The sequence below is a fragment of the Spodoptera frugiperda genome, chromosome 8 (assembly GCF_023101765.2).
Source record: "Spodoptera frugiperda isolate SF20-4 chromosome 8, AGI-APGP_CSIRO_Sfru_2.0, whole genome shotgun sequence".
NCBI lineage: Eukaryota > Metazoa > Arthropoda > Insecta > Lepidoptera > Noctuidae > Spodoptera > Spodoptera frugiperda.
In genome coordinates this window covers 644,173-657,400 of record NC_064219.1, presented here as the reverse complement: position 1 = coordinate 657,400, position 13,228 = coordinate 644,173, and the positions used below count along the sequence as shown (strand labels likewise).

General features: G+C 34.7%; 1 protein-coding gene across 1 annotated transcript in view; it reads left to right on the top strand.

The window, feature by feature from the left end:
* Positions 1-13,228, top strand: part of LOC118275455 (hemicentin-1) — a 296,991-nt gene that overhangs the window by 271,016 nt on the left and 12,747 nt on the right. Inside the window, exons 6-12 of the mRNA XM_035593419.2 lie at positions 714-922; positions 1,368-1,478; positions 3,958-4,161; positions 6,321-6,472; positions 7,079-7,220; positions 9,173-9,303; positions 10,260-10,419. Of these exons, the coding sequence (XP_035449312.1) occupies positions 714-922; positions 1,368-1,478; positions 3,958-4,161; positions 6,321-6,472; positions 7,079-7,220; positions 9,173-9,303; positions 10,260-10,419 (1,109 nt within the window). The remainder of the gene's footprint in view (positions 1-713; positions 923-1,367; positions 1,479-3,957; positions 4,162-6,320; positions 6,473-7,078; positions 7,221-9,172; positions 9,304-10,259; positions 10,420-13,228) is intronic.

Genomic DNA, 13,228 nt, shown 5'->3' with positions numbered 1-13,228 from the left:
CTGAGGACACTGGAGGCCCGGTTTTTAATGTAGAATGTGAAGGAAAATTTTAGTCTGTTTTGTGTGTTATTTGTAGGTGCTTTTGATTTTGTGTTTGATGGAGTAGAATATACTGATGATATCCTTTCATTAATAGATACATATATTAGTAAAAGGATACTCTGATTTATATTATTCCTAAAATACAGATTTTTCTCAATTCGATACATTTATTACATCATCTTGTCTTGTGGGATATTGGAAATCTCATAACTTCTTCCAGCCATTCTGAAGATAGGACATATTCTGAATTAAAACCAGGTTCGACTTTCATCTTCATTCTTGGATTATGATAAACCTCTCAGAAGCGTTTGATAATATAAAATATATCAAAAGGCGAAATCAATTTCGATGAAATTATTATATACCCACTTATTAACAAATCAACCTGAATAACACTAAAAATACAACCAATTTATGGAACTAGTCTAATGTTATGTAGTTAGTACCAATTTACCGTAATTTACTAGAACTGCTTTATTTATAGTATTCCAAATTACAGCCTCAATATTTTTCCTGGAAACTATTAGTGATAGAGTACCTATATTAGCACTAATTTACTTCACTGACGGACAAATTGACAGTCAATTCTTTTTTTATGTATTCAAAGTATGTATCGGCAATAAATGCTTTGACTTTGACTTAAGAAATGCTAAACTAATAAATATTTCCAGCTACGACATCAGAGGCCGCTCCATCAACCAGCCGAAGCTCTGGTCTTCTCCCACGGTCTTCGGGAACAGAGCGTTCTTCCGCGGCAGTGCGACTCCCGCGGTCCTCATGGTGGACAATGTGATAGCCAGCGATGCTGGCGTTTATAGATGCAGGGTAGACTTCAAGAATTCGCCTACTAGGAACCTCAAAGTTAATTTTACTGTTATTAGTAAGTATTTTATTTTAGTATGTCTTAATTATTTTACTTTCCTTGACACCTACGATAAGTCGGCCACCGCTAAAAAATAAATTTTGTTTTTAGTTATATGCAGTGACACTGCAGCACAGTTTTCAATTTCAAGTTAACACAAAATAGTGCGATTGTTGAATTAATGACGAGGACATTTTACCTCTGTTGTCATCATTTACCCTGAAAAATATATTTATTTATGACATATATTTGATATCAACGAATCGATAGTATATACAAACATAACCCCAGGCCTGTATCCCATGGGGGTAGGCAAAGACTAAGGAACGCCAATTGCTACGGAATCTTACATACCTTTTTCGCTTCTTCAGTCATCAGTCTCTTCATGCATGCTCGTCGGTTAAGAGATTATTCTCGATGTTATACAAATTATAATATTATATATCTGCTTTCTTTCCAACAGTACCACCAAATCGTCCTACAATATACGACGCAAAGAGAAGAGACAGAACGAAACTAGTGGAGCCTTACAACGAAGGATCCAACGTCCTGCTCATATGTGAAGTAGAAGGAGGTAAGCAGAATAATAATGTTACCTATTTTGTTTATAACTTTTTATTTACACTAGGATTTTCTTCTGTATCGTGGTTGCGTTTACAAAGTCCCGAAACAAAAATTTGTGGATCACACAAAGAGTTGCTCTTGCGGCAATTGAACCCACTATACGTAGCACGGCAACCGGTTGCACAGCTACCGCTTTAGACAACAAAGATACAAGAAAGATATTAAAAAGTTAAAACCTACTTTATTAGCCAGTCATGTAAATCCCTGAATCAATTAACACTTAACAATAATGCTTTCATTAAATTGAGGTTGAACCTACACACTAGATACTATTGCAAACACTCGACCGGTAATGCATAGTTTTATTTATTCATGAAAATATTATATAATTTTCACTGCAGATTTTTAATTGAATCGTCTTTAAAAAAATCATATAAATGTTCTGTATAAATTAAAATTGTAATATTAAACTCAGTTACTTTTCAGTATAACTTGAGTTTTTATTGGAAAAAAATATTTATAATGTAAGCATCAGGTGCAAGAAATCTAGGAATTTTTAATTTACAATTTATTTTAAAATTCCAAGTATTCGATACTTTATACTTACGCAGAATATTGCAAACAATACTACTTTTTCATATTTTTTGCATATATGTACCACGTACCACGGAATTCAATACCGTACAGTCTCATTTTGTTATACAACCTACGTTTTTTTAAGAAACTAGAATTTGAAAGCCTGACGACAACTTACATACATAACCTCACACCCGTGTCCCACGAATAAGGCAGAGATAATGGAACGAACTCTTGCGCTACATAAAAATAATAAAAACTTACATTAAAATCAAATACAAAATAATAATAAAAAATCGATCCAAATATGTATAATTATATGCGAACAGCTAGATACTAAAACTAAAGAAATACAAACTAAAACTACCTAAGACCAACACATGTATCTAACCCATCCAATTAAAAGGAAATTATCTAAGTCACAGAGATTTACTGGAATAGTAAATGGCTCTAAGAGAGGCTGTTTAATCTAGGACTAACATGCAGATGTCTTGGCTTAAGCTAATACAGCTTACTGTCAGGTAAAATAAACCGTAGGCACTGAAACGTAAAGGGAAATGAAACAAGATGTCTAGGACTTAGAACTAAGACAGGTGAGACAGATGAAGTAGGTATTAGGGTTTAGTGTGCATCTTTTGACTTTGGAGATATATCACGGCTTGTAGGTAATCAATAATTGCTGTTATAGTTTTAGACAGTACAGTACAGTGGTAGTTTCATTTTAAAGGAGAAAACAAACTCTCTGACAACATATTATAGGAAAACCTTTTTTCGATTTTAAATTTTCAGACAAAATAAAAAAAAATACTATGAGTCCTCCAGTTTTTCAAGGCTATTTGCTTGTATCAAGGTGTATATTCATATCAAGAAGAACGAGTAAGAAACTCCATACGATACTCTAGTTCAGAACTTTTGTGAAAGCAAAAGTTCGTAAAGTTATAATATACAAAATCGTCTAAAGGCAATATAGAAAATGAAGAAATTTTACTAAAAGTGGTCAATCGAAATAAATCAATTCATCACCGCTACACAAAAAATAAGAACTACAATAGTAATGACCAAATAATTGATAAAACAAAACGAATCAATAACAAACCTTTAAAGCTATCCGACCAATTAGAGGCTATAATTGTTGCCTTCGAGTGTTAAACAATAAAACATTTCGATCCCATAGCATAATTTGGGACCGGACAGAACAATGACACTATAAATGATGAACACACAGGACTCGTGGGCGTTAATGATGGGGAACATATGGGAAATGGTTATGACGTTAGCGATAACAGTTCTATGACACAAGCTATGATAATGGTTATACAACATCATTATATTGAAGACCAGGATACAATAGCTCTTCGTGATAACATTAATTTTAATAAGGAAACCGATAGTAAACAACAAATTGTTATTCAAGAACTTCTAACTTGAAATTAACTTAACACCAAATCATAGAACTAATAGTTATTAGTTACAACGGTTATAATTGAAAATTGATTCCTTTTAATAAAATTTACTTTAACAACAATTTCGGTGGAGTTCAGCTCTATAATTTGTTTACAATTACTATCAAGGATATCTTTACTAAGCTTCTGAGAATTTCCACCAAAAGTCATCTTGATTTTGAAATAACTTTAACATATTTCATTCTTTGTTGAGAGCCGAGTCGTGTCAGAAAGAAAAATGAAGCCATTAAACCGGGTTATGATTGGAGGGACAATTTGTCAATAAGAATAATGATGGCGACCACGAACTCCAGATAATTATCGACAAAATATGTCTATTTCGACACCATATCGATTTTTAGGTAGACGGTGATTTTTCTTGGCGCAGCCCTAATAGCTCAAACAAACTATGATATAATAATAAATGAATTAGGTGAATACTAGATTTCAATGTTTCTTTTTCTTCCACAGGTAGACCAAGGCCACGGGTGACGTGGTATTTAGAAAATGTGGTGATAGATGATTCGTTCGAGCAAAGAGCTGATGGTGTGACGGTGAATACGCTGACGTTCCCCAACGTTGGCCGCCAACATTTGAACTCCAGGCTCGTCTGCCAAGCCTCCAACACCAACCTCGCGCAACCTGAGACCAAAGTCCTTATTTTAGATATAAATTGTAAGTAATACAACATTACGCGTCCGTTTTCCATGCAGAAAAACCCGTGCTAAATCCGGATACTGCTATTAAAACCGCTTATGCATACATCCATCGGGATGTAGCCTCTGTTTCCATCACGACAGTCGATGGTAACGATCTGAAGAAGGCAGTGAGACGCCTCAAACCACGATCAGCTGGTGGGCCGGATGGCATTCCTGTCTTCCTAGTCAGGGACTGTATATCGGTCATTGGACGGCCTCTGCTGTACTTATACAATCTTTCTTTAACTCAGTCAAGATATCCAGAGAGCTGGAAGTTATCCCGAGTCACTCCTGTTCCTAAAGGAGACGGAGGTGCAGACGTCACTTCGTTCAGACCTATAGCTGTCCTATCCGTTTTTGGTAAGATCTTTGAAGCAATTTTAAGTGATCGCATCAACTGCCAAATCGGTCACCAGCTACATAACAGCCAGCATGGGTTTCGTACAGCTCGCTCCACCACCACCAACTTGGTCTCGCATGTAGACTATATCTGCGCACAAATGGATAAGCGTATGCAAGTCGATGCGGCTTACTTCGATTTCAAAAACCTTCGACCTAGTGGATAATGATTTGCTATTGGAAAAGCTGGCGATCATTGGATTCGTACCAAAGCTCCTCAATTTTTTCTCCTGTTACCTAAATAACCGACGTCAATATGTGCGGTTGAATAGCTGTGACTCGGGAGACTACTTTACTAGATCAGGAGTAAGTCAAGGTAGTACGTTGGGACCTTTACTATTCCTTATATTTATCAACGATTTACCAGATGTTGTTTTGACTTCCGAATGTCTCCTATTTGCGGATGACCTAAAGCTAACTCTTGGTATTGAAACTGAGGCTGACGCTGACACATTACAGAAAGATATTGATGCGGTGTCTGTATGGAGTCAAGAAAATCATCTTCCGTTCAATACCTTTAAATGTAAAATAATAACTTTCACGCGAAAATCACAGCCCATTATTTTCAATTATAAGTTATCTGACGCTTCATTGGAAAGAGTTTATGAGATTAGGGACTTAGGATTAGTAATGGATTACAAATTAGACTTTCATACGCACATCAACAAAATTTGTAAGTCAGCGTACAAAATGTTAGGGTTTGTCATGAGGACTGCATCACAATTTGATAATGTACGCGTTGCGAGAGTATTATACAATGCTTATGTGCGCAGTAAGCTTGAATATGCTGCTGTTATCTGGAATCCCTACGAAGAAAAGTATATTCTAATGATTGAAAAAATACAACGTAAATTTGCTCGATGGATATATAAAAAACAGTACGGATACTATCCTTACTTATACCCTTCCTTATTTGTGTCTGGCATGGTGGACATGGAAACGCTGAAATTCAGAAGGGCAATGTCTGAAGTCATACAATATTTGTCCATAATTCACATTTGAAGTCCCCAAATATTAGAACTTTTCAACGTGTCAGCAAACTCGCAGGGACAGGTGAGCGTGCGGCGCCGCCCGCGTCTTCTGGAGCCGCCCCGCGCACGTACCGAGCGAGCGCGCCAAGCGCCCACCAACCGCGCACTCCGCGCCATTGGAAACATATTGCACAGCACAATGAACTAGATTTATTTGCCGACGGATTAGCTTTGTGTAATGAATTTCAGATAATTTTAAATAAGACCGTACCATAAAACATAATTATTGCTGATACCTACTGCGTATTAGTTTATTTTTGTTTTTTAATTAAAACTACATGATATTAATACTAAAAGGGACTTCGATGTATTTTTTCTAATATTATTGACATATTATTCTTGTGATATTTTAATATTAATTTTGCTAATCCTTATAAGACATTATATATTATTAAACAAAATGACGAGGATGTACCGAATTGTTAATTTAAAGCGTTTTGGATGTATCATCTGTTAGCTAGTAAGATAAAACTTAAATAAATAAATAAATAAATTACATTAAAAATAAACTTGTCAAACGAAATGCAACGTTACACAAAGAAGAGAAATTAATTATGTTTGAAATAATTTCTCAAAATGAATTTCATAGTAAAATGCCCAAATCAAATCCTTTAAAAAACCTTCAACATGATTTAAGTAGTGAAAACAAATTAAAACAGATGCAACAGTTGTATGGAAAGATTAAAAAATATTTGTGTTTCCACAGTAAAACCAATAACAGTGAACATACTAACAAAAGAGAAGCAAGTATCAGCTGACAAGAGGTACGAGGTGGAATGCAAAACGACAGGTTCGAGACCAGAGGCTTACGTCACGTGGTGGAAGAATAATAGACAGCTGAAGAGGATGGCGAAAAATGTGAGTTGAATGCAGTTTTTGCGGTTAAACGTGTCTTTGTAGATGAAATGGGGACTTAAAGTGATAAACTTTGCTAACTTTACTTTACTTTGCCCAAGTGTGTTTCCTGATGGGTATAATCTTCAAAGCCTGAGTGAATAGGTTGCTTATGGGCAGACGTGCTCCATCGTAGGCCGCATCATCACTTACGCTGATGATAAAGGCGAGATAGCGGCCAAACGTCGACCCATAAAATGTAAAAAATAATAATAAATTAATTGTGGGATATAATCAGGTTTTTAAAATTAAGTAGAAATAATCTTTTTTTCGTAGAAGTAGTTATTTTTTCAATAGATCTAGATCTACACTTCAATTAAAACTTGAAATAAAGTTAAGTTCAATTTGAACTTGATAAGCCAGAAAGACATCTTTGTAGATTTTTATAAAATTTTCTCCATAAACACTAAAAATAAAGCAACAACAAATCCATAAAACAGAAACAACAAGAACCTTAAGCTGAAAAATCTCATCTCACCAGTTTATAACCGCAGCGATCTCAAACAACACAATCACTTCTAGAGCATACAATATCAAATGCAATTTAACGTAAAGCGCATCTTTTCACAGTTTTCCGAGAACAACGAGACGTTGAGCGTGCTCAGCTTAGTTCCCAGCGTAGAGGACGATGGCAAATATTTGACGTGCCGAGCTGAAAACAAACATATACAGGACTCTGCTATTGAAGACAAATGGCGGCTCAATGTGCACTGTGAGTACTGATGAGATTCTGAAGGGTTTTGATTGAGCACATCAATGGGCCTGGCATTTCCACGTGTTTGGTGTATTGTTGAAACTGTGTTTATGTTTGGGAGGTGCGTGTGGATTTGCGAAGGGAGTTTTGTTGTTTGAATATTCTGTAGGGCTTTAAATTTATAGCTGTTCAGGTATTAATAAGTCATTTTAGTTTGTATATTTGAAAGGTTCCATTTATGCTTTTAATAGAAAAAAGGAATGATTTCTAGCAATATAAATTCATTCGAAACATTAGGTTTTTTAATCTTTGAAATTAATTTCAAAATCACTTTCCAATATCAATGACAGTAGCATAGATGATGACAATAATAGAAAGAAAATACCAATAACAAAACGTATCACTAAAAACGTTGAGTCACATAAAATTTTAGCAGTGACGTATCCACAGTTACATGTGGCTGCTGTTGAAAACACATTCCGCTAACGAGGACAAATGGAGGCTCAGTGTTCAGAGTAAGCATTAATCAGAATTGAAAGGATTTTGATTATAGAAACGATGATGGATTTCGAGATTCAGTGTCGGTATTTCTTCCTTTGCTACATACACGAATTCATCTTGTTCATAAGAAAAAAGGATTTTGGCAGCTCTTATTTCGAATTCTACGTTTTTTTCTTTAACGAAATTACCGTGTTGTCTACAATTTTCTTCATATAGGAAGTCTTTAACATTACCGAATCTAAAATCTTCGTTCGTCGCTTCACTTGATGTTTTGTTAACAAACTTCAGTAATTCGCATTTCATAACTATGGCAAAGAGTTCGGGCGCGTCGACTAAAGTTCTACGTTCCAAACTATGATGTGTTACAAGTTATCCAACATGAATTTTCTCGTTTATTTTCTACTAACAAACTTTACAAATATCTTTAAGTTCGTCTGAAGGAACTTTGAGTTTAATGAAAAAACTAATTCTGAACTAAGTATCTAAGATGTTGGTCTTCGAGCACGTGTCCTTGCCACTATAGTTACAAGTTGGTAATGCCACTCAAGTCATTTCACTAATTCTGATATCAACTTGTGATTGGATAACTTTTAACTTGTTAGTTTCTTTGTTAAAACATTAGAAGACTGTTTTTTTAAGTTGCCTAAGTTCAATTCTCTTCGAATCAAATTGTAGTTTATAACTGTTAAACAAATATGAAGTTGAATGATGTTTGAAAATTGAAATAGTTTGTGTTTGATTAAATTTAAGTTTTGATAGTAAAAGTGCAATTTTTATTTCATTATCTTCAGACAACATAACTACATTTGACGCGTCTCTTGAGACTGGTTCAACAGTGAAGAGATAACAAAATAATATGAAATGTTTTTACTTGAGAATAGATAGAACAATCAAACTGTCATTTTATTTTCGTTTTATCAATAAAAGTTTGTTTGCATTTGCACCTCTGTGTCTGTAAAATATAAATATTAAACACGATACATTATGTACTGAAAGTAGATAATGTCACAGAAAGGTTTTTTGAAACTCAAAAATTACGTACAAAATAGAAATTAAAATAGGTAATATGAGATGTCATGTTACGATTATTTATCACTTTTATACATTTATAATAGTGTTTTTTATGGTATAAAACGGTAAACGAGCAGACGGATCACCTGATGGTAAGGAATCGCCGCCGCCCATGGACACCCGAAACACCGCAATCGTTACAAGTGCGTTGTCGGCCTTTTGGGGGTTAGGAATTTAAGGGTAGTTGGGGAATCGGGGATTGGGAAGAGAGGTAATCGGGCCTTCGGTAAACTCACTCACACAACGCAACTGTTGTTTTATGTCGGTTTTCTGTGTGGCGTGATATCATTCCGGTCCCATACTTAAAAGTGATCCTACAATCTTTAAGAATTTTTATCCTATCGCTAACTATATTTTATTTTAGTTAACTAACTTTAATCTCCTGTTTCTCTCAACAGATGTCCCAATAGTGGATCTGAAGATGGGATCCAACCTGAACCCTGATGAGATCAAGGAGGGTGATGACGTTTACTTCGAGTGCACTGTCAAGGCTAATCCCAAGACACATCGCCTCGTCTGGTTTCATGATGTGAGTAATTGGTACTATCTTGTGTAGCTTCACACATGTCACATCTATCTACACGATTATGTAGATACATAGCTAAGTGTCATGGTCCTGTGGGGGATAGAAATTGTAGAGTTGATCGGACCAGGGATCATATCTTAATTATAGATCTTGATTAAAAAGATTTTTAAAAGGCGCGGGTAATGGTGCTATAAAAGTAGCATCCACTGATGTCCATTATTTTGTTAAGCTCATGCTAATAGAGTTTGGCTTTTGTCACACAATAGACGCCAAAGTATTTCCATGCTAATACTAAGAATTTTCCTTTGCCCGATCTGTGTAAGTAATGTTGTTGTATATTTTTTTGGATCAATTTACCTTTACATTGGCTACAGAGTAAAACAATAATAAATGAAAACAGCAAAACAATTTTACTCTCATAAATAAATCCACATGAGGTATCAAGTATTCACGCTGTGTACAATTACTTGCTTTCAAGTCTCTGAAAGTTTCATATTGTAAAGGTTTCATGGAATTCGTATGTGATTCCCGTTTTACAGTTAAAAGAAGTTTTATTGTTACAAGTTGATTGTAATTCAATTGTTAAATGAAGTTGCCAAAGGACATTTTGTTTGAAGCCGTTTTTTTTTAATTGTAAGTTTGTATGTTAAGGAGTATGTAAATACTCGCTTTTTAACCCCAGAGTGCTCACGCGATCAGCATTTTGAGACAGCCTTGTGGGTTATGTGATCGAGAAGAATGATAGTCACTCAGATTTAATTTAGACTTCCCCATTTGTCGCGCATGTGACTACTGAGCGAAGGATCTCAATTTTAATTCTCACTTTGGGCAAATCTTTCCGAACTCTCCATAAAACATGAACGTCAAAGATTTCTGGTTTCTAACAAATTAGTGACAACTGACTATAATTATGTCATTATGTCATATATTATAAATATTTTTTCTTATTTTCCATACAGAACTCAGAAATCTTCCACAACGAAGGTGCAGGGATTATCCTGAGTGCCCAAAGCCTGGTACTGCAGAGTGTCACCAGGGCGGCTGCGGGAGACTACACTTGTATGGCAGCCAATAGTGAAGGGAAAGGGACTAGCAATCCTGTCACACTGCTGGTTAGATGTGAGTAGCATTTTCATATGAGAAATTACTTGCAACTATCTTTCTTTTATAAATTTTCAACTCTGTGCGTTTGTAATAAGATTGAAAATTTTAGAAATGTACTCACGCTGTATTAGGGCTTTCATGTTTGATATCTTTCTTGTTTATAAAAAGTATACTTATATTTTTTGAGAGTCCAAACTACAGTATTAGTAAGCTAGTCTAGAATGAAATAATGAATAGGTAAATAAGTAATACATTCAATATAGCCACACTTTGTCCACCACATACGTTCTACATATAAATGGACACGTTCTATTACTATTCGATTTCTCCAACACACGCTTTGACTCCTATTGCGCAAGCATTTAACACAGCCAGTCTCTAGGGAGCTTGGGTAGGGTTGCTTTAGTTAAAATTATCAAATATTAATATACTATGAAAGCCAAATATTAGACGTAGATAACTAAAATAGTTCATGCTCTAAATACTCTCATACAAGAATAGCAACCGAACTTATACTTCACTTATATAACGTTTAAAAACCACATCTTTTAAAGAAGCTATTTTTGGTCCTTTGATTCGTAAAACAAAAAAAGCAATATGTGCTTCTAGGAAAAGTAAAAGACGTCTAAACAGCATAATAAAACCTGGTCACCATACGACCTTTTAAATAGTAAAATAGGAAGGGTCAAGTCACCGAATGAAAACTTTATACCCTTGATATTGGTTAAACAACAGTTTTATAGACCTCTTGTTTTGTATCAAGATTCGTCGCAATTGTAAACAGATTTCTAGAAAAAATGGGAATTTGTAAAACAATGTTGAAATTATATTTATATTTTTTAACTATTGGCATTGAGTATCATTTTACAATTTCAAAGAATGAAACTGTTCTAGTGTAAGATTTCAAAGAAGTATATTAAACTAATGTAGTTTCGTTCAAACATCAACCCTAATCTAACTGCATTATGTTACTTTGAGGATAACTACATTTTAGAGTCAGTTAAATTGCTTTGAGACCTAGATCGGGTTGAATAATGCTTTAGAGAAAGATGTTTCGCGGACATTTGGCTGAATAATGGCTAGAGAATTGGCGAAGTAATAAGTGTTTTGTTAGCCAGTTCAAACAATGTAATGGAAGTTCAAATCTACAACAATGTGGCTGAAACAATCAACGTCTGAATATTAGGTTTGGGGCTTTGAAACAACTGTAGTACAATTACTAGCTTCTAAATGGAAAATGTCCGCATTCATGTACGCACCATAATTATGGCACAAATGAAAATTGTATTTTAATTAAAAAACAAATCTGTTACAAGCCAAAGAAAGAATTTATTTTCAACACACAAATCTGGAGCACTGTTTCTCAAACTGTCAGTTACATGTACCGACACAACAAAATGAAACCACTTCACTAACAAAACTATTTTCCGCACCAAAAACCAACAATTAAGAGCAAGCTCCGTAACTAAAAGACCCGAAAATATTATCACTTAAACTGTACGAAATTATATTAAAATTTGTTGCCACGAAACAAAGGGAGCTTAAAATTCCCTCGGGACCCGTAAACCGTCCCTGTTTCCGTCAACCGCGGAAGTGATATAAAAACCTGAGAAAATGCAATTTACTTGCAAAATGGATGAGGGGTTGCACGTTGGACCCAAAATTGTCTTTTTATATAAACACGGCCCTATTTAATAGCAGATGGCTTGAACTAGTTTGATGTAAATAAAATGAAAGTCATGTTCTGAAAAGAAATATTTTTGTCGTAAATAAGGTCGGTATTTTTAGTTCTTTGTGAATTTTACTATAATTTAATGAGATTAGTAATAACACTGCTTATTGCTCAACACGTTCGTGGACAGTAAAGACCACAGGCGTCTAAATATCTAAAAGTGATACAACAGCCTGTCGACGTATCAGTTTTCACTTGCGTAAAATCAGTACGCCACACGACGACCGATTTTTCATACTATCATAAAGAATGACGACTTTTGTACTGTCATTACATTATTTAATCCTTTAACAATATGTGACAGTATGCCTGTAGGCAATGTACGAAAAAAAGTAATGTCCACGAATGTATTAAAAAAGGTTACTAGTTCAAGAAATTAATATTTCGTCCAAATTCGTACCAAAGGACCAAGTTCCATTACAAAGAACCCCAACGTTAAACAGAAACGCTATCAACCCCAGTTAAACTAGTTCTACGTCACAGGTCAGACTTTATCATTAAAAGTGCCGGCCAAGTGTTCAGAGGTGCAGTTTTATAACGATGCCCAACTTTTCCCTTCTTGTTAGATGATGTAATATTATACGTCGTACTTTAGAACTTTACTTATTGTTTATATGAAAGTATTTAGTACTGGATGATGTTGAAGTTAAGATTCGTGTTTACATGATTGCTTGTAATGTGTTGCTTGTTTTTATATAGGATACAGTTTGTGAGTGTTTATGATTTATGGAACGTAATTAAATTTGCTAAGTATCACGGCTAACTGTCGTACTCAGTCTTTTAATGGTTACTTAACCCAGTCCTTAGCATTTGTTTCTGGAACAAAATCATTAGTAAAGAATAGTTTAAGTAATCATTAAATGTCTCTAAGGGCGGCAGTAAATTTTAATGACGAGTATGTATCTATTTATGTGTAAAATAACAGACGAGAAAATGTCACAGGATGTGATTATTTAAACCAATGGAGAGTGATTCGTTAATATTTCATGATACTCAATAAAAACCAAATAAACAATCTGTTAAACTAATATTGTGTGTGTTACACATGATACTCTTGATCGCTTCAGATCTTACATTACATGGTTTTCATAA